Consider the following 23,465-nt stretch of genomic DNA (forward strand, 5'->3'; position numbering starts at 1 on the left):
ACCTTGATTTTTCAAGCTCTTTCATGTTTAGAGGAAATCTAGTGATTCCTTACAGCACTGCAGTAGTGTTTAGTTTAGCTCATCCTTTTATACACTGCAATCATTGAGGCATGGGTTGAAGGCAGCGTTAGCAAGTGATAAATAGACAGGTCAGGGTCGGGCTCCAATAGGCCGGTCCATTCGACATTAATCCAACACTAGCAGTCCTCTGAAGAATAGCAGCAGCGCCATCACTCTTTTAGATGCACCTGTTTCCAAACAGCCTTTGATGGGTCTTAGACTTAAAAAGGGTAAGGTCAGATATAGAGAGCCGGTCGGCAGATTTCTAAGTAGGCCGAACAGATGTCTGAGGGTTTTTAAATGCATTAAACATGTCAGCGAGAGAGTGCAAGAAAGTAAAATACAAGCGAGAGAAAGAAACAAAGTGAGGGAGAAATTACAGAAGAGACACAATCCCTCTGAGAAAAGCATGCCGAAAGCAGTCCGTGCATCCATATGCTTAAAAAGACACCAGGAAACAAGGACAGAAACTGTTATATCAGTACATCCGTCCTCAACACTCACAGCAAGAGGGAGAAAAATCAACAGAGGGTGTTTGGATTCGGTCCGTGACATTATTCAGCGAAACACCTCCTGAGATAATGTTAGTTAAGGTTTTCTGTGCCAGAAACATTCATAATTTAGTTTTACATGACTAGCATTCTTTATTCTCTTTGAGTCTTAGCAAAAAAACAGGGCGATTTTTTGCTGCTGTATCTTTTATGCAAATGGTCTTTGCCTATGAGTAACAGAATATATCATACTGTATGGCATAGGTTTTTCATAAATAGTTAATTGTAGACAACAAGTAATAATAAGCTGAGATGGTAAACTATATTATATATGCCATGCAGCTTTGCAAGTCAAGAGGTCAATCTGTAACATTTAGATTAGCTAATTTTGTAATATCTCAGATCTTCAAATGCATCTGTGTGTGTATGAATGGAAGTGAACGCACATTGTCACAGTTTACTAGTCCTTCTGTTTTGCAGAATAATAATAATATATGTCATAATAAGATTCTTTTTGTGGCTTGGATTCTTGGTCTTCTGGAGGGTTGTGTGCTCCGAAAGTTACATAATTACATGATTTCTCATTATATGAAGCTATTAATGATTCTAAAGACCAAATCTTGCATAGTTTCCTGTCGTAGCTGAACGTTTGGAGTCTGTAAGATTTTTTTTTATGTTTTTGAACATTTAAGCTCACCGCGGCTGAATTTATTTGATCAAAAATATTGTAAAAAGGTTAAATATTAGTGCAATTTAAAATAGCTGTTTTCTGTTTAAATGCATGTTAAAATGTAATTTATCTTTGTGGTGCAAAGCTGAATTTCCAGCATCATTACTCCAGTCTTCAGTGTCACATGATCCTTCAGAACACATTCCCAAGAAACATTTCTGATTATTATGAGTGTTGAAAACAGCTGTGCTGTTTCATATCCTTGTGGAAACCAATATCTTTGAGAATTTGATGAATAGAAAGTTCAAAAGAACAGCGTTTATTTGAAATAGAAATCATTATAAATGTCCTCACTGTCACTTTTGATCAATGCATCCTTGCTGAATAAAAGTATTACTTTCTTTGAAAGAAGCTTCAGACTTTTGAACATAGTGCCTATGATCCATACAGATGCAGTCAGCAGGTCTTCAGACACAATAATTGCGTGGCACCATGGCATTTCCAGCACCTGCCGTGGCCTCCAGCACAGAAACACATCCCAACCAAGCACATCACCGCAGTGGGTCTGGAAGCAGAGAGCTCCAGGCATGGAGAGCGCTTCCAAACATTCAGTTGGCTGGCGTTGCTCAAAGGATGAGCAGAGAAATAAAGCGGGAGCTGCTTTTTTTCCTAACAGTTAAAGTCTTAGTTCATCCAAAAATGAAAATCGTGTTATTTTTTATTCACCTTCAGGTCGTTCCAAACTCAATAAGCCATCATTATTTTCCTGCTGAGCACAAAAGAAAGGGTTTGGAACGGCATGAGGATGAGTATTGTCGTTTTTGTACTAAACGATCTGCTGTGAAGTGTGCGGGTCAGCGGCTGTATGTTTGACAGATGGTTTAATTCCTCTGTCTCTCATTTCTGCTGGAGTTTGTGACACTGCTGACCGCTTTTGTTCAGCCTGAGCGATTGCTCCATGAATATTCCCTCGCTCTCTGGCTGATAGCCCAGTGTTTAATTCTGAGGATCACTCATCTGGTTGCTCCGGAATCACTAGATTAAATTGGAAAGTCCTTTTCCGTTTTTGCCAGCTGTTAATCCCTCCTCATTTGCGTAACGTTACTGCCGTTAATCAGGCAGGATTCGAGCATGTGACGGCCAGCAGCAATCACCTCGTAAATGCAATATTCAGGGCATTATGATGTTGATATGATAATAATAATTAGATCTTTTTGGTCATATCTGAGATAAAGAAATTGTTTACCAAAAAATCCAATTTAAATTTCACCTCAAGCCATTCAAGATGTAAATGAGTTTGTTTTTTCATCAGATTAGGAGAAATGCAGTATTGCATCATTTTCTCACCAACAGATCCTCTGCAGTGAATGGGTGCTGTCAGAATGAAAGTCCAAACAGATGATAAAAACATCACAATAATCCACACCACTCCATTCCATCAATTAACATCGTGCCAAGCAAAAAGCTGCACTGTAAAAAATGCTTTTATTGCTTAGATTTTTTGTCTTGTTTTAGCCAAAATATCTAAAAAAAAATATATATTAAATCAAGAAGGATTTTCTAGATTAGTAAAATTGTCTTGTTTTCAGAAAAACACAAAAAAGAAACAAGCTAAATAATCTGCCAATGGGGTAAGAAAAATAATCTTGTGTTCCTGTGTTGAAATAAGATTTTTTTGCTTACCCCATTGGCAGATTATTTTGCTTGTTCTAAGCAAAAACTCACTTATTTTTGTCTTAATAATGTCTGAAAACAAGAAAATTATTTTTAATTCTTGATTTAAGAATTTTTAGATATTTTGGCTGGAAACAAGACAAAACATCTAAGTAAGAAAAGCTGTTTTTGCAGTGTGTGTGGTTGCAAGTAAAATAAATTGTAAATAATTCCATAATTATGACATTTTTAACTTCAAACCTTTGCTTCTGGCTAAAATATGAGTCCATAATCCACATTAGTCCATCTCCTGTTGTCTTCTCACATCAAAATCCACCAACATATTTGTGCTTGTAAATGGTGCTTGATCTGTGCAGATTTCTCTCCTGATTCAGACCAGAGGAAGCAATATTATGGATAAAGGACTTGTATTTTAGCCAGAAAAATTCTTACAAACAGCTTTTGGCTTCACACGACCTTAATTGGTGCACTGGAGTGGTTTGGATTACTTGTGGATTATTGTGATGTTTTTATCAGCTCTTCAGACTCTCATTCTGGCGGCACCCCTTCACTGCAGAGGATGCATTGGTGAGCAAGTGATGTTACATTCATTATTATTTATAAAAAAAAACAACCTGTTTATTTGAAAGTGTGTGAGACCCCTTTAAGTGTTTCCTATAACTCAGACAACCACCATTAATCATTCAGCGCAGTTTCAGTTTTGCATTGTCGGTTATTTTTTTGCGTATTTGATGCTGTTGCTGTTTTGTATCCAAATTTCCCCTCCGAGATCAGTGAAAGAATTTTCTCCCTACACTATTTTTAGGCTTACTTTGCCTAATTAGCCTGAATTTTCACTCGGCAGTACTTTTAGTTTGCTTTATTTCATTATTAGCCATTTGGACGCTGAAATCTAGGCAGCTCTTAACGTAATGACTCTGTGGGCGGAGAGCAGAACACACGCCTCAGCAAAAGTGCATCATGGGAAAGGAGAAAAAACATTGTTTCAGAGTGCTGTACATCACCGGCCCACCTCTCCTTCACTCTCACTCGCTCTTTGTCTTATCCAGCTGTAAAAGGACAGATTTATGTGCACATTAATTCTGCTCTATCATAAGGATACAGAAGATGCCGTCAGATTCTCTCCACCGCTTTTGCCTGTGAAAGCAAACCATTCACAACAAATAAAGTGAATCCCACAAAACCTGTCAACAGCATGACTTCAAAATCAAAAGAAAGAAAAAGGAATAAAAACATGTTCACAGAAAATGGACCATTAGATTATTTTTTAATGACAATTAAGCAGCACATTTTCCTCTACCATTTCCTCTTCCTCCAATTGAATTCATTGCAAAGAATTATTATGCTTCATTGTACTTTTGCAAATATGTAAATGCACATATAAATGTTTTTATGTTTTTTCATTTTGCGGCGTAATGAGGCATGACGTACATGTTCTTTGCAGTTTTGGTTTTGTGAGATTCACCCTGTTAGTCTTGATAAGGACAGATTGAAAACACTGTGTGGGATTCACATGTGCGCTATAATTAGTGAAATTAATATCAGCATGATATCTTAAAAAAACAAAAAACAAAGATGAAATATTATGACTCTTCTGAACACCAGCTGACCGAGGCATCTGTCCTTTTAGGAGTGTTTTTTTAATGGCAAAAGCATACAGCAAAACTACTAAAAATAACTAACTAAACCTAAATTAAAATGAAAATTGCAAAATAACTGCAACTTTAAACAATTTCAGAGCAAATACTTAAATATTTAGAGAAAAATATCTCTGAATATGAGTCTCCAAAATATATCATGTTTTTGCATGATGATTTTTTTCTGAATTTGTGCTGTTTTTCTTGGTAGTCACTCTAATGAGCACAGGTTATCCTGAAACTGCAATAATATAGATTTTTGTTTTTTAAACCACATTTATTCACAGCAGGAGCATGCATATCGAGTGCTGTGATCACTGCGAACCCTCACTTTTCTTCTAAGACCTTCATCGATTTGAGAAAACCATTGATTGCGCATCTTCGAGCCTTCTTGCTGTAAATTCTCTCTCTTTTCCACAGAAACTGCATGTGCTCAGAAAGACCCTGCAAGCGCTGATCTATCCCATCTCCTCCACCACTCCCCATAATTTCGAGGTCTGGACGGCCACGGCACCCACCTACTGTCACGAGTGTGAGGGTTTGCTGTGGGGAATCGCCCGACAGGGCATGCGCTGCACCGAATGCGGGGTCAAATGCCACGAGAAATGCCAGGACCTCCTGAATGCAGACTGTCTCCAACGTGAGTCCAAATTTAGCTCGCTTTACCTGAGCTCAGTGCTGATTATATTAGGATTGAGAAGGTCAAATCTGTCTTTAGGGAATGCATTTGGTCTTTTAGTCACCATTAAAACCACAAAGTCAAGTATCACCATTACTTTTGCATTAAAATGGGTTTTTGCAGACAGATTTTGTGACACTGATTTCCATAAATTTGTGAAAAATATATGATTTTATAATTAGGATATTACATTTGCCATATTATGTACAGTTTGACACTAGATGTACAATAGTCATAAAAGAAAAAAAAACTAAACAAAACACAGAAAGCTTGTTTATTTGGTGTCTCATCAAATTCTAAAACATAACTTTTGAACAGGATATAAAAAATAAGAAAGCATATTACAACAGTAGGACGGAGATGCAAATAAAAATAAGAAATAAAAGTTAAAAGGTTTTTCAGCTAGGTTTAGTATTCACATGTGACTTTTTTTGTCTTGCAGTTTTCAGTTTATACTGACTTTTACCCAAGAATTGCACAAAGTCTGAATTGTGAGACAAAACTTTCCAATTACCTTTTTTTACTCCGATAAACTCGTAAACACAGAATTGCAAGATTTAAATGCAGAAAAGTTAAAAACTTCCAGTTCTGAATAAAAAATTCAGAATTGTGAGGAAAGGTTGCAATTACCTTTTTTTATTCTATGGAAGATTGCAAGGTGTAAACTCCGAATTCAGAGAAAGAAGTCAGATTTCTGAGTTTATATCTTGCACTTCTGAGAGATATCTTGCAATTTCTGCGAAAAAAATCCAAACTGTGAGATGATATGTTTGTACATTGCATTAACCTTTTTTATTTTTTATTCTTTGGTGGAAACAGGCTACCATACAAAATACTTACAAAATGCTACAGAAATTAAATAATCAATTGTAAAATAAAACGACTTACTGTGTAAATTTAACAACCTGATCCTTATTATAGCTACTAAAGTTATTCAGTCAAGAGCACTGAGTGATTTTCTCTTTTGCTTTTTGATTAACATTAAGGACACAGATAAGTCATCAGACTAACACGTCAATATTTAAAAAAAAAAAAAAAAAAAAATTTAATGGTGAATTATGCATGAATTCCACAAAAAATATGACATTTGAATAATTTTGTGTGGTGTTTCACTGAATCACTGAATCGTGAAAAGCTACAGAGACCAGAAAAAACTCCACAGCTGCTCTTTGGCATTGTAACAGTGAGTTTTGCATGGGCGAACACTCATTTTTCTTCAGATGTAAGTCTGGTTTATCACGCTGAAAGCCCATAAGCAGTGTTCATCATTTTGAAATGCCTTTGTCTGTCTGTCACATCGCATGGCAGCTCTCAGCTCTGACGGTTTGCTTTCGGCAGCTGTTTGTTTTATTGTTTCTCTGGTCTGCCATTTAAACAGTTCGGCACTAACAGAATAACGGTGAGACTCAAGTGTGCAGCGCAGTGCTCTCAGACGAGCGCTAAAGTCAGGCTGCGGCTGAGATATATGTGATGGAGTTCCCTAGTAAACCTCACAGACGTGGCCGTCTGCCAAAGACACAAATGGGCCTGTACAGAAAGATTTATTAAACGAGCCATCAAACCCATCATATTTAGCGTGTGTTTGTGTGTATGTGTGTTTAAATGTGCGTTTGGTTTGGCTTGTATGGTTTCTAAAAGGAAAGACCTCCACCGTTTTCAGGTCACATTTAGAGTGAGACACCAGTAAACGGTCTCTCTCAGTCACACAGTTTTATTCCTCACATCCAGCACCTCTTGAACACTCTTATAAAGCTTTCGTAAGGTATTTATGATGTTTCTCTGAATGAATGATTCATTTTAATAGGGTGCCGAGAGATGCATTTTTTTCAAGCGGCAGTGAGTCATCTGTACTCAATAAGTCATCTAGAGTTGTGCAATACTACATATACTTCAAAAACGACTAGTTTAACTGGCTATTAGGTCTTAAAAGAACTATGTAGACTGACACCGGTGGCCATTAAGTGAACTGTAGCCAATATGGTTAAGTTCTTTTTTGCTCTTCACTTATGGCGCTTTTCCACTACACAGTACCAGCTCGCCTCGGCTCGACTCGACTCGGCTCTGTTTGGTTTTCCACTGTGTAAAAGTTGTACCTGTACCTCCACAATAGTACCTGGTTGTCATAGCGACGCTGCAGGAAACTGCCGTGACGTAATCTTCTACGCGACACACACCCGCTGTTTGCACCACCTCGTTTGACCACGGCGTATTCTTCCGAGTTGCCATAATATGTAATGGATTGGATATGTCACGCAATCTCTGGCCAAACTTTTTAAAAATGGCGGGGTTATTCTGGATACTATTGCTGGCGCGTGCAATGATGACGCAGTGATTAGTGACGATTCTCTCTGACCAATCAGCAGTCTGCTGTGTTTTCACGTCATATTTTAGTATCGCCTCAGCTCGCTATAATAATACAGCTCGCCGGAGGTGGTACGAAAAAAAGTACCTGGAAGCCGGTACAGGTACAACTTTTACACAGTGGAAAACCAAACCGAGTCGAGCCGAGGCGAGCTGGTACTGTGTAGTGGAAAAGCGGCATTAGAAATAATACTTGAGACTATGCGCTATTTATGAACCTGGACCACAAAACTTAAGTAGCATGGGTGTATTTGTAGCAAAAGCCAAAAATACATTGTATGGGTCAAAATTATTGATTTTTCTTTTATGCCAAAAATCATAATCATAAAATATATTAAAACTTAATTTTTGATTAGCAATATGCATATCTAAGAACTTTATTTGGACAACTTTAAAGGCGATTTTAAAGTTTCTTTTGATTTATTTTTTTGCACCCTCAGATTCCAGATTTTCAAATAGTTGTACCTCGGCCAAATATTGTAATATCCTAACTAACCATACATCAATGGAAAGCTTATTTATTGATGTATAAATCTCAGTTGCAAAAATTGACCCTTATGACTGGTTTTGTGGTCCAGGGTCACATATGTGAGACTATAATTTAATTTTAATTTATTTAATTATTTTTTGCATGACACATTGACTTTAAAGTACAAAATGGCTATTTCAGTATTAACCTGAAAACCATAAGCATTGATTTAGGGATGCATGTAACATCATATCCTTTTGATTTTGACAACCTAGGAAGTCGGGGACGATCTTGTTTTTTTAAGTTGCATTACAAGCTGTTAAGACATTGGCAATTTAAAATACATGAAAATTCTTACATATATCTTTTAAAACGTACAAAATATGCAATTTAACACAAGTTAAACAGGTGAGTGTGAATCTGGCAATATTTTGTTATGTTAGTTGTTGTACGTATTGCGCTGTACTTACACTAAACCTAAAAACAGTAGAGTTAACAAAAGCAAATGTGAGATAAAATGCATTTGCTGAAGCAAAAAACATTGCTTCAACAAGTCTTTGAGTGCTTTTATCATGTTTTGCAAAACTTGAGCACTCTGCATCGCAAGTGCAATGTTGTACCGGGTGCGCTACTGAGCAAGTTTACTACATCAGAAAAGCCATACGTCTTGAGATGGTTATGTGATGCGAACATCAAAATGTAATAGTTTACAAATCATGCACTATGGTAAAAGTGTTTTGAGGCCATAATATAGTATTGCACAAGGAAACGCACAAAAATTTGTCTTTATTAATTGATAATCTGATTCTGTAATCATAACTTGTGTGAAAATGAATAAAAGATTGGCGTTTTCTTGCAACTAGTGTTCATTTCAACACTAGTATGTATAGGCACTGTCTTTTTGCTGTGCTATGATTTAGAATGCATTTTTCTATATCTTGCATACTGTTTAGGGTGAACATTACATTGTGCAGATTGGAATTGCAGCTCATATCATCAAGGATAATGTTAAAACACATGTAAATCACTCTACAGGTGCTGTAGAGAAGAGCTCAAAACATGGAGCCGAAGACAAAACCCAAAACATCATCATGGCCATGAAGGAACGGATGAAAATCAGGGAGAAGAACCGGCCCGAGGTGTTCGAGGTGATCCAGGAGATGTTTCAGCTCACAAAGGAAGATTTCAACACTCACCTGAAGACGGCCAAACAGGCTGTGCTGGAGGGGACGTCCAAGTGGTCTGCCAAAATCACCATTACGGGTGAGTAATGAGTGAATCTGACATCACCTAACAAGATTAAGGTCATATATTGCACAAAAAACAAAATGAGAATTTACTTTGCCATGATGATGTAACAATGCATGTAAATGTTAGTGGTCCAAAAGTAGGCTTATATAATATTATAAAAATATTCTTATTGTACAATTAGAAATTAAATGAAATATACATAATTATCAATTATAAATGATAAAATCATGATGATAAAATTGGTAAATGATATAATTATATTTTATGCAGATTTTCCAAGCATATTCTCGAAATTGAAGTTTCCATTCATTTTATATAAAAGTGTAATTATATCGATACTTTTTTAAAAATTATAAAGTAATTATTATTACAAGATTACTATTATATAATTGTACTTATGGTATATCAAAATATTTAATACAAACTTTATATAAAATAAGAAAAAAATCCTTGAAATGTATATAAACAACAAACAACATGATTATTCTGACTTGTACATATTAAAATATTGAAAAGAATAAGGGAGCATAATAAATTTTATTGTGTTTTAAATGAGTAAACATTCTTACTGACAAATGAGGAAAACCTAGGATAGTGGCAAATTTTTTAAATGTAGAATTACAACTAATTAGTATTTGGTGTGGACGTAATGGTCTTTTAATATGTCATAAATTGATTTTTCTTGTAAATATGCCTGACAAGATTGTTACACGGAATGACACTATAGTGGGTGTTTTCTGTAAATTAGTAAAAAATGTTTGATATTTATTTTTTTGCTCAGAAAAAACTAAATTAAATTAAATTAAACAGAAAACTTTTAAATATTTTTTTGGAAAAACAACAACAATTTAAAGCAGTATTGCATTAACTGTTTTTATGCATAAACCCTTTTTCGTCTTTGACCCATATATATATTATTTATTTATTTGAATAAATTAAATTCTAAAATTATTATTACTATGAGTGGGTTTAATGTAAAATGTTACACAATTTTTATATAAAATATTTTTTTTCATTTGTTTTTGGTGTTAAATTTGTTGTTGGTGATAAATATGGCCCAAACATGTTCTTGACAAGTTTCATGAGATTCACTCTTAATGTCTGTCTGTGCGTCTCTCTCTGTCTGTGACTGGAACAGACCCTACAGCAAGAAAATGCTGCTCAGTTTAGTTTGGGAAATGTGCCGAGAGTTTTGCTTGTTTTCTGACAGCTCAAGCCGCCAGACGACAGCAACCATCTGCTGTGGACAGAAACGTAGGCCGTCGCAGCCGTTTCTCTGAGTCATAAAGATTCGTTTCTGTCCATCTGCAGATGTACTTCCTCCCATTGCTTTGTTTCAATCATATTTTTGTCTTCCAGAAGCCGCTGTATAGTTCAGCTGTCAGCCAGGTAAAGTTTACTCCTGTGTGTGTCCGTATCAGTGATGCTCCTTCACCTGACTTTGAGGGTCAACAGAGGCTGTGAATTATTGCCAAGCTTGCAACGCTGCCAGAGTGTCAATAGAACACAGAGAGAAAAACAGCTCTCTGCTTTAATTTATCCTGGCGTGCGATCGAATCTCCCATTTTGGAAAGTATTCATACACTGATTTATTTATCAAGGGCTTCATAAACATTAACCTCTGTAAATTCTGATTTAGTTTGACTGCAACACTGCACCCAGTGGTATTTTTTTTTTAATCTTTAAAAAAGTAATGTCCCCTTTTCAAAATCAGGTCATTCTCAGCTTCTTGTTGGTGTGATGGTTAATTGACATGAACGCCTTACCTTAGACTAGGGCTGTCCCCGACTATGAATTTTCATAGTCGAATCAGAATTTTCGAATCTTTCTATAGTCGACCGATAGTCGAATCATCTTATGTGCGTGTGTGAATGGGTTGGGAGGGGCACGACACTATAGTCAGCAGGAGGGTAAAACTATTTTTATTTTATTTTATAAGCGACCAAAACTGCCTGCCAACTGACAGACAAACTTATTTAGGTTTAAATAAAAACACAGAACGCGTCTTTTAGTTCTAAAAACGCGAGGCGCACAGCACTGCCTTTTTTGGTGACTTTTAATGAAAGAGCAGTGTGCTGCGGTTTTTTTATGTTGCTAAGCAACGACCAAAACAGCTGTCCTGTCAGTCAATTCAAAGGATTATAGCGCGAGCGCTCTAACTTAGTTTTTTGCTGTTAAGTAAACTGTCATATTAGCAGAAACCCTAAATAATACAGCTCCGGGTTACCCACGATAGACACCAAAGGTTTCTCCTCCATTTCTTGCAGTCTCCGGACTTTTTAAGCAACGGTAAACTTTCGCCATCACAACAGAAGACCCGCATCTCCATTCATTCGATTGGACAATGGAAAAGAACGCGAATGACGTTGGGTGTTTTTCCGCTCAGAGTTGATTTTTTTTTTCAACTTCAGGCGCTCAGAGCGCTCCTGCAAAACGCGAGGCGCAGCAGGCGGGGGCGCATAAACAGGGCACAGAACGCTCACTGCCAACAGAAAACCATTCAAAAGAGGCGCCTCCAACTGCAAAAACGCGTCAAGATGGTCCTCATCTCGTCATGCATCAGAGAAAGTGAAAATTAAATTTGTCACAGGGGTGGTTGGAATTATTCACAAACACGTTAAAAATATTTACTGAACGCTTCTTTCTTTTCACTTTTGTTTTTACTGCATTATCATAATCAAAGGCTGTATATAACTTAATATAACCGTACAAAACCAGTAGTTCTGTGTGCAATTAGACATTGAGCACCCCCATATTGGCAAAATGGTATGATGCTCGTTTCACCCGCGAAGATTCGACTGTGAGATCGGTGGTCGAATCAGGCTCCGCATATCGATGCATCGAATCTTCGACTATTCGGGGACAGCCCTACCTTAGACCCGTCCTTACCAAGCTCAAACAGTCCGACTCCGATTGCCATTGTGTTACTGAGGTGCAGGGAAGACAAGAATGTCTCAGATTGAGCGATTGAGGTGTTCTGTTGTTGGATGTAATAATAAACATAGCAGTAGTCTTTTACTCCCAACATCTGAGCCACTGAAGATGCAGAGGGTAACGCTACTTTCGTTTTTAAAAGGAAAGCGCCGATCCTGATCTACATATGTGTCTATTCACAAATATTCTATTCTATTCCTGATGCAGCTTCACCTACAGCAGAAGTGAGTATAAGGGCATCTTTGCAAATAGCCTTTGTTAATAATTTGCTTGTTGGCAAGTTTTGCGGCGAAATGCGGTAAACATTACAGCTCATAATCCCACATCAGAGAGGGGTGGGCTGAGCAGAGCTCATTTGCATTTAAAGGGACCATGCAATAAAATTTGTTGATTTTTTGCAGAGCTGGTTTTGATCAGGTAAAAGGGTGTTTTCTTAAACTACTATTGAGGATTTTTAACCAAAGTATATTATAGACTTTTCATTAAGACCCTAAAGAATCATATGAACTTGTGAAAAATGGGCATCCGATGACCCCTTTTTTCTCAGTACAGGGATACGTAGTTGTGCCTTGAGCCTAAAAACAATATGAGCGTCGCTGTGAGACATGCTAACGTGACGCGTGCCTCTGGAAACACACACAAACACTCAGAGACGCCATTTTTCCTGCATTCTAGCTAAACTATTCGGACCATATTACCCTCTTCAACCGGCCCGGTGACATTGCACCAATCTCTGTCTGTCTCCAAGCCCAAGGATATATGTTCCCTGAATAATTTAGCACCCTCCTCGTTCATAATTAATGAGGCGAGAGCTTCCTGTGAACTACTATTGGCTCTGTGACGGATGGCATCCCCATTGACTGAGTTCAGTGCCACACTCAGGCTACACACTGCTTTTATGTTGTATTATTGCACATTTGTCTGTTTTGAATTGACATTTTGGTTATTAAGGGTGCTGTACGTACACACACGCATACACACTGGACATGACTGATGTTCAAAGATGGATTGTGGTCCTACACTGCAATAAAATGGTGTTGGAAGAGTTTATTACTAAGGAATTGCTAGTGAATTTCACAAATCAATAAAAAGAAACAGCTGGTAACACACTGAATTATTTTCTTGAAAAAAGTATTTCTTGTTCTGCAATAAAATGTATCTACAAGCTTTTAGTATTATTGAGATACTATTGGGTCAAAGACGTTAAGATTTCCACATCAAAAGAAATTTGCAAAAGTGATTTTATGTCCATAGAAAGCACATTGAATGTAAGTAAAGTCTACTTTTAAGGTTTCAAATACATTTGTAGAGAATAAAATGTCAAAATTTGGTTGAAATAATATAAAATTGTCATTCAATGTAGCAATATTTATGTAAAAATTCAAACAACATTCTTTTTTGTACATATTAAAATATATAAAAGAATAAGGGAGCATATTAAATTTGATTGTGTTTTAAATGAACAAAAAACTCTAGGATATTGGCAAATTTTAAAAAATGTAGAATTAAACCTAAATAATTTGTCTTTTAATGTTTTTGTTGTAAATATGACTGATAAGATTGTTTAACTGAATGACATTTTAGTGGGTGTCTTCTGTAAAGTAGAGAAAAATCTATGATATCTATTTTTTGCTCCCAAAAACAAAAACTTTCTAAAAAATTTTTGGGAAAATCAGCAACAATTTAAAGCAGTATTATACGTATTGTTTTTATGCTTAATCTCTTCTTGTCTTTGACCCTATTATAGTTTTTATGTATATATTTTGCTTTTTTTATTGTTTTATTTTTGCTTTTTTTATGTAGCTTTTGAAGGTTTTAATTTTAGTTAACTATTATAACCCTGCTCTGGGCACCAGATTGTTTTGTTTTTATTGTGCTTTGCAACTTAAAATGTTACCTGAAAACTGCAGATTTACAAAACTAAAATATCTAAACACAAAAATATTGAAATTAAATGTGTTATACACTGAAATAAATGATTAATTGTTAAGTGGTTGCAATCAATTTATTTTAGCTACATTTAAATAAACAAATTTTGTTGACTAACTTTCAACTTTTTTTAACTTATATACAGTTAAAATAAATTGAATAATTTTTTTCAGTGCATTTATACCTATAAAATTTATAATTATTTATATTTTAGAATTAATAATTATAATTATTTATTATATATTTATATCTATACAATTTCTTGAATTAAATGTAATTTATGTATTGCTCAAGCCTAAATCAAACTAAATTTTCTGTGCTTTATGCTTAATACAAGAAAACACTACAAAACTAGGGTGAGATTGATTCAAAATGTATTGAATTTTTCATTCAGATTTGAATTGATGTCTTATTTGTGTAATAATGTCTAAACAATAAGAAATTACATTGCAAAAGTAAGAAATAAAGTAGCAAGAATAGAAATACTGTGTTTTAATACATTGCCTGCATTGCCAACATCAGTACAATGCATTTAGAAGCCTCGTTTAGTGCAGTTAGTTTCTCTTTTCTTAAGTCATTTCTTATTGTTCTAATAGTTACTAGTACAAATGAACAGCAGTTTTACATTCTTCACTGCTTTTTATATTGCATTGTATACTAAAACAGCTTTTTAAATGTGCAATTCTTCAGACAACAGCATTTTATTTCCTATGCAAATGTTTTTTGCTTGCTTCATGAATGCACAATTCACAAACGTTGCCTTTTTTTCTGTTTCTTCTGTAGTTGTATGTGCTCAAGGTTTGCAAGCCAAAGATAAAACGGGCTCCAGCGACCCCTACGTCACGGTGCAAGTGGGAAAGACCAAACGCAGGACCAAAACCGTTTTTGGCAATCTCAACCCGGTCTGGGACGAGAAGTTCTTCTTGTGAGTCTCACAGAAATCAGATGCATTCTCTGTTTACTTATGTCTAGCTCTAGCATCTAATATCCAAGTTGCTGTAGATCAGTGGTTTTCAATGTGTTTTGCTTCAGGACCCAGATTTTACAATGGAAATCTAGTGTGGTGCAATCAACACAATACTGATTTTATCATACAAAAGTATAATAAAACACTATCCATAAAATCAGCCATCAATATAAAAGGAGAATAAAACACATTTCACAAAATAGTTGAATTATTTTAATCACTGCTGCCAACAATTTAATGCATTTTTATGTTGGCTAATTTGACTTCTAGCAAGTTACAGATAATTTTGCACAGAATTTAGATGCAAAGTCTTTGACGTCAGCAAGAAAGATTTGGGATATTTTCTCCTCCCTTTGAAAACTTGAAGCCTGTTAATTTAGCACTTCTAATTATGCATGATTATATGGTCTGCTGCATTATTATATTGGCATTCAGCATTGTTTTTGCCTTGCTTTCCGTGACCCATCAGAACAGACCCGAGGCTCATTTTTAGGGCGTGACCCACCAGATCCACTGCTCTACAATATCAGCTCTCTGCATGAGCGGCGATTGAGGATGAAAACCTTTTTATGGGATTATTGGACATTCTTATGCAGTGAAGCTTTTTAAAATTAGGTTGAACTCAAAGGGCAGAGACACAGTTTCCATTTCACAACATTTCTGCCACTCAATCACAAACAAATTTTCAAATGGCATATGAATTATTCAAAGTAGCCTTTCATTAATTTGACATTTTCTGTAGAGGCCCTCCATTACGAGTATGAATATTTTTTGGGGTTGGTACTCAAAAGAGCTTTTTGGTCTATTTGAAAAGGCTCTTTGGCTCGTAAATGAGGAGTAATGGAAATCATTTGTATTCCCGTTGGCTTTGTCATGCTGTCATGGGACCATTTCTTTTCATATTCCTGATAGTATATCCTTGAGGCCTCTGCACTCCTGGGTTTGCATTATAGTGAGGCTGGACTCGCTGTCCAGCTCCATTCATAAAGCTTTCTTAGGATTTAATGTTTCTGATGATGCACAAAGCCAATAAATCTGAAGCTTGAGATCTACAGCACTCTTGACTGTGGGAAATGTTGTACAGTCTAGACAGAACTGTATTTCTTGTGCAGTTATGGCTGTACTGGAGGAATGACAGAAGGTTGTTTCTGATTTTAGTTGCTTTTTTCATTAAGGTATTGCTGGGTCATCATTATGTGATCGATGCACTCGTTCACCACACTGCTTTCGTCTGTGAGCTGTTGTGTGTTCAGAGGTAGAGAGTGTGATTAAAAGCCTTTTATATTCCAATTCAGTTCCTGAATTTGACCATATGTCCATCCATGGATGGATGGATGGATGGATTGATAGTTGTAAGGATGGAGGAATGGAGGGATGATGGATGGACAAATGTATGGATGGAAAGATGATACATGGATAGATGGATGGATATGGATATATGTATGGGTGGCTGGATGGATATACTGTATGGATTAATGGATGGACAGATGGCTGGATGGATGGGTGGATATATGAATGGATGATGGATGGATAGTTGTAAGGATGGATGGATGATAGTTGGATGGATAGATGATGGGTGGATATATGGATGGATGATATATGAATGGATGGATGGGTGGATAGATGGATGGATGGATAGATATATGGATGGATGAATCGATGGATATATGAATGGATGATGGATGGATGGAATGGAGTTTTAAGGATGGATGGATGGACGATAATGGATCGATTGATATAAGGATATATGGATGGATGAATGGATATATGGATGGATGGATATATGGATAATTAAATGGATAGAGGGATGATGAAAAATGGATGGATAGATGAATGGGTATATGCATGGATAGTTTTGATGGATAGATGGATGGATATATGGATGGATGAATATATGAATGGATGGATAGTTGTAAGGATGGATGGATGGATAGATAGATAGATATGAATGGATGGATGGATAGTTGTAAGGATGGATGGGTGGATATATGGATGAATGAATTGATGGATGGCTGATAGATAGATGGATAGATAAATGGATGGCGGGATGATGGGTGAATATATGGATGGATATGTTGATAGATGGGTGGATGGATGGATGAATTGGATAAATCAATGCTGGTTGGATGGATAGATGGATGAGTGGATGTATGGATGAATAGTTGTAAGGATAGATGGATGATGGATGGATATAAGGATATATGGATCAATTGACGGATGGATGGCGGGATGATGGGTGGCTATATAAATAGATGGATGGATACTATATATTGATAGATATATGAAAGGGTGGATAGATGGATGAATTGTTGGATGGGTATATGGATTGGTGGATGAATGGATGGCTATAAGGATGTATGGATCAATAGATGGATAGATGGGTGGATATATGGATGGATAGATGGATAGTTGGATGGATTAATAGATGGATAGATATATAGATGGAGGAATAAATGGGTATATTTCAATGTCAGTTTAAATTCTGTTTTTTTTTCACACAAAAAGTAGTTTTACATCATTGTAATGGTATATATACCAAATTCAGAGCTTATATATGGATCAAAAACTGTACACAACTGCTCTGCTTTGCTTTACACCCTTTAATACCAGTTTCTTTCTCATTGCTACTAAGATGCATCCTGCTCTGTATTTTTGCATTACTTTGTGTGTATATAGCATGACGCAGTTATATATCAGTACTACAGTCATCCCGCACAGCCCTCGTTCACACCATCTGGTGAGCAAACAGAACAAATGCAGAGAACCAAGCGAAACAAAGTAACTCCAATCTTTCAGCCTGTATTACATATGAGAGAACACCGTTGGTGTCTAGAATATTAAAGCGCTGAATCCTGTCAGTATATATCGGCGCCGGAGTGATCTTCTGCTGTATTGAACTTTAGATGTGTTGTTGCTGTAAGGGAGGATTGCTGGATTATTAGAGACCTTGATTAGAGCTACAGATTTTATACGACCCCTAATCCTCGTCACCCACTTTAATTTTCCATTTCAATCCGAGTTTACGATCTTAATCCTGAGAGAAATGCCAGCCTCTGCATGTGAAGGAGGGTTTTTCATCTGTAATGGATGTTCTATATGCTAAAGGCCACACAGGTCACTCTCTCTCATATACACTTGCATATATATCTACTCAGTGGCTGCAGTATTTTATAAAAAACTCTGGTGGGCAAAGAGTTAAAAAGGAGTTTGATGCTATTATTTTCTGTCTTGCTCTTTTTCTCTTTCTAAATAGCTTCAGTGCTCATCTTTCATCTCATTTTCTTGTCTTCTGCTTTGTTGGTGTCTCCCGTGGGATTTTTAATGATTGGTGCAGAAAGCAGTAGGGGGAGGAAAGGGTGAACGCGAGGTTGCCAGACCAAACCCTTTAGAAGGGTTTCCTATGGGAGCATCAACATAAACTTTCCCGTAATGCTTACAGGCCATGTCCTCAAGCTCCCTGGGACTGTCAGATTACGACATGTCACGCCACGATTCACTATGCGCGCATATAGCCTGTAGAATCACTGCACAACTTCCTCTTTAAACGCATGAGATCAGTGGAGGAAGTAAGGCGTGCATTACTCAGAGCACATCACTCTCTCAGCAGCCATCAACACCCATTAACACTGTCATACACTGTGTAAGAGTGGTTTAGGTGAAATAACCATCAAACACCCCTAATGGATCCCACCCAACAACACTCAGAATTGGCAACATACTTACTGATGCCCACTAAGACAAGACGGCTATTATTGCTGCTCATAATCAGCCGTGGAGATATAAATAAATGCATCACCAAATCAAAAGCACCAATACTACTTAAGTTCAAATTAAAATAAATGATATATATTCGTATTATATATTCAAATTATTCTATATTTTATTTAATTTTTAAAATAATTTTAATAAAATAAATAAAACAATTGAATGAAAGAAAAAAACTGAAAATTATTATTAAATATTATTGCAATTCAAAATAACAGTTTTTTATTTTAATATACTTTAAAATATCATTCATTTCGGTGATGAATTAGCCATTACTCCCGTTTTAAGTGTCACATGATGGTTCAGAAATCATTCTAATATACTGATTTATTACTTTTATTATTATTGTTGGAAACGATTGTGCTGCCAAATATTTGTTCGGAACCTGTGATACTTTTAGCAGTATTCTGCGATGAATAAAAAGTAAAAAAAAAAAACAGCATTTATTAAAAATATAAATATTTTCTAACAATATTGTCTTCGCTATCACTTTTTATCAATTTAACACATTCTTGCTGAATAAAATTATTAATTTCTTTCCAAAAAGAAAATAAAAATGTACTGACCTTAAACTGAACCTGAAAAGTATATTATCTGTATATTGTCAGAAAAGTTTTCTATTAAAAAAAAAATGCTATTCTTTTTAACTTTCTATTCATCAAAGAATCCTGAAAAAAATAAATCACTAGTTCCAAAAAAACATTAAGAAGAACAGCACTGATAATAAATCAGCACATTAGAATGATTTCTGAAGGAACATATGATACTGAATACTAATGAGTAATTATGCTGAACAATTTAGCTTTAATCACAGAAATAAATTCGATTTTAATGTATAATAAAATAGAAAAACATTGTTTTACATTGTAATAATATTTCACAATATTACACTTTTTTTCTGTATTTTTGATCAAATAAACAGCCTTGATGAGCTTAAGAAACTTCTTATGAAACAGTAAAAATCTTACTGATCTCAAACTTTTGAACAATAGTGTATATTTATTTGTGTGTGTGTGTGTGTGTGTGTGTGTGTGTGTGTACCTGGTATTCATCACGTTATGGGGACCAAATGTCCCCACAAGGATAGTAATACCAGTAGATTTTGACCTTGTGGGGGCATTTCTTAGGTCCCCATGAGGAAACAGGCTTATAAATTATGCACAATGAGTTTTTTTGAGGAAGTAAAAGTGTGCACAATCTCCTGTGAGGGCTAGGTTTAGGTGTAGGGTAGGTGTAGGGCCATAGAAAATACGGTTTGTACAGTATAAAAACCATTACGCCTACGGAATGTCCCCATAAAACATGTAAACCCAACGTGTGTGTACCTGGTATTCATGTGTGTGTGTGTGTGTGTGTGTGTGTGTGTGTGTGTGTGTGTGTGTGTGTGATTTTTCATCATCCCATGGGTTGAATTGAACTCCTCCATAGTCTGTGATTGGCCCCTGGGACATGTTTTTTTTAACACCCCTGGTCTAGAAGGAAAAAAGAGAAAAAAAAAACGGGGAATGAAGGATATAGAGCTGAAACTGAGCAATAGGTTCAGAGAAACACACACACACACACACGCACACACACACACACACACACACACACACACACACACACACACACACATATCTACAGTGAATACTAAAGAAGAGATCCCTCTCTCTTCCTGTTGTACAGTGTGTGTGTGGTCGACCTTGCACTGGTATGAGAAATGAAAAATGTGACAGGTAATTACATCCAATCTGTGACTTACTTGAGCAGTAATGTATGAGGCCAGGCTGTATTGTGAATACAGCTGCACCTAAAGGCCACTGTTAGACACAAGAAGCAGCGACGGGCCCTGCAACCCCTTCAGCTGTGACTGGCTTCACATTAGAACAGCCTCAAGTGTATTATTATTACTATTAGAACACGCCCTCCTTCTGCTATTGGTCGAGCAAATTCATAGCCCCGCCCCAAACGCGTGCCATTGGTTGATTCGGTGATGCAGCATCTGGTCGGGATGCTCAATCTAAAAGAGCAATCTTTGGAAAGAATCATAGTGTTTACACTTCTCTGGCCAAAATAGCCACTTACTTTAAGTCTTGCCAAAGCCTATTTGGACACACACATTGGCGTTTGGCACTTGTTAATTTTGGACCTAGTTTTTACTCAGTTCACCCTTCCAAAGACAGTAAGATGTGAGGTTTTGTTTGTTTGTTTGTTTGTTTATTTAAGAAGCGAATACATTAGGGTTTTCTTTTGTTGAACCTCTACTCTTGCCTTAATACCATCCAAAATTAAATGACTAATTATTGGGCAGTATTTTTTTTTTTAACCTGAAAAAGTGATACTTTTGGCTAGGTAACTTAGCTATTAAGTTAGCTTTTATATGTAATAAATACAATAATTTGTGAGATTCCTTTATAATTTTACATATTATCATTTTATAATATTTAATTTATATTTAATAAATTATATATATGACCCTAGACTACAAAATCAGTCTTAAGTAGCACGGATATATTTGGTCAAAATGATCAAATTTTCTTTTATGTCAAAAACCATTAGGATTTTAAGTAAAAATCATGTTTCATGAAGATATTTTGTACATTCCTTACTGTTAATATATCAAAACTTAATTTTTGGTTCGTAATATGCATTGCTAAGAATTTCATTTGGAACTTTAAAGGCAATTTTTTCAATATTTAGATTTTTTACACCCTCAGATTTCTGATTTTCAAATAGTTGTATCTTGCCTAAATATTGTCCTGTTCTAAGAAATACATACACCAGTGGAAAGCTTATTTATTCAGCTTTCAGATGATGTCTAAATCTTAATTTCAAAAAATTTACCTATTTGACTGGTTTTGTGGTCCAGGGTCACATATAAATAAATTATGAGGAAAAAAACATCAAAACAAAACAAAAAAAATTACATATAAATATATATATATATATTTATGTATATGTGTGTGTGTATGAGGAAAAATATATGTGTATGTGTAATATAAGTGTATAATTTTTTTTATTTTATTTTTTTATTCAGCCAGTTTCATCAAGAGTGTGTGGGAAATCACTCTGTGGCTTTCAGTCTGTGCATTTCATCTAAAGCTGATGATAAATATCTGAGTCTATAGGGTGATGAGAGACTCAGGAGGGCTTCAGGAGAGACTGGATCGCTGGATTTGGAAGGATTTATGTAGGATTACGGGGAAATGCTTATTATAAGATGAGTTCTTAGTTCCTCTCACCTGTTTAAACTTTTTCAAAGAGAGAAAAGCGAGATAGTGGAAGCCCTTTTAATTTGTTTTCTCAGGTTGATAGTCTGTCTTTCTCTGTCATAATAGCAGATTAAACCCATCAAACGATCTTCACTGTAGGTCTTTTTATAACATGTGATGAAGAGCTGCGATAAATCTCTCCGATCCTGGGAGAAACCTTCTGTTGTGGTGTATTTTCTCTTCTCACCCTACTTTTTTTGTGTACGGCGTGTTGTGAAACATGACGGCAGATGGGAGTCGATCTGTGAAGCTGATTAAGTTCTCATTAGTGGCCCGTCCACCCAAAAGTGTGGCTAGTCTCATTAACATATAGCACGCTGGATTCTGGATTAGCTTTAAACTAAAACTTTCTAGTGCTTTCAAGCAAATTTCAAAGAAATGCAGAAACTGGGCTCATTTCTCTCATTTAAAAAAATAATATTTTTCAGATTTAAACAGTTTTTTGCATTTTGCAGACTGTTAATGAGGACAAAATGTGCTGGAGTAAGTGTTGCATTGCTGTACTTGAGGATTTGTACATTTCCAAGGCTTTTTAAATGTCACTTTGCTGAATATATTACTCAACTTCTACCTGCACAGACTGAATCCATTTTAGTAATTGTGGTCAGTCCTTTTTTGTGTAGAAACATCTGTTTCAAAGCAATTCAGTCTTTGACTTAAAGCAAAAAGTTTTAAATGTGACAGCTGATGAAGATGGAAAACCTGGACTCAAGTGTGAGTACATAAACAAATATAAGAACTATAACTCACCGATTTCCATCAGTCAATTTCAAAAGCCAAAGAAAAGAGGAAAAGAGAGAAAAAAAGGAATGGTTGAAAGTAAACACATTTAATACATTTTTCATTCTTTCAACCATTTATCTTTTACGTTCACTGCATGTTCAGAGTCATATATTTTTTTTAATTTTTGAGAGAAGTCTCTTCTGCTCACCAAGGCTGCATTTATTTGATTAAAAATACAATAAAAACAATACAAATGTGAAATATTATTACAATTAGAAATGTAATTTATTTCTGTGGTCAAAGTTTAATTTTAGCATCATTACTCCAGTCTTCAGTGTCACAGGATCCTTTAGAAATCACTCTAATATGCTGATTTGCTACTCAAAAAACATATCAATGTTGAAAACAGTTGTGCTGCTTCATATTTTTGTGGAACCGTGATACATTTTATTTTTTAGGATTCTTTGATGAATAAAAAGTTCAAAAAGAACAGCATTTATTTAAAATAGAAATCTTTTTTAACCTCATAAATGTTTTTACTCGCTTTTAATCAATTTAATGCATCCTTGCTGATTAAAAATATTAATTCCTTAAAAAAAAATCA

The 23,465-nt window shown here is 35.7% G+C and overlaps 1 protein-coding gene across 1 annotated transcript in view; it reads left to right on the forward strand.

Annotated features, from left to right (window-relative positions):
• LOC141345380 (protein unc-13 homolog C) overlaps positions 1–23,465 on the forward strand; it is a 180,657-nt gene that overhangs the window by 22,443 nt on the left and 134,749 nt on the right. The window contains exons 7-9 of the mRNA XM_073850236.1: positions 4,953–5,172; positions 9,077–9,304; positions 14,939–15,080. Of these exons, the coding sequence (XP_073706337.1) occupies positions 4,953–5,172; positions 9,077–9,304; positions 14,939–15,080 (590 nt within the window). The remainder of the gene's footprint in view (positions 1–4,952; positions 5,173–9,076; positions 9,305–14,938; positions 15,081–23,465) is intronic.

Source organism: Garra rufa, chromosome 11 (genome assembly GCF_049309525.1).
Source record: "Garra rufa chromosome 11, GarRuf1.0, whole genome shotgun sequence".
NCBI classification, from domain to species: Eukaryota; Metazoa; Chordata; class Actinopteri; order Cypriniformes; family Cyprinidae; genus Garra; species Garra rufa.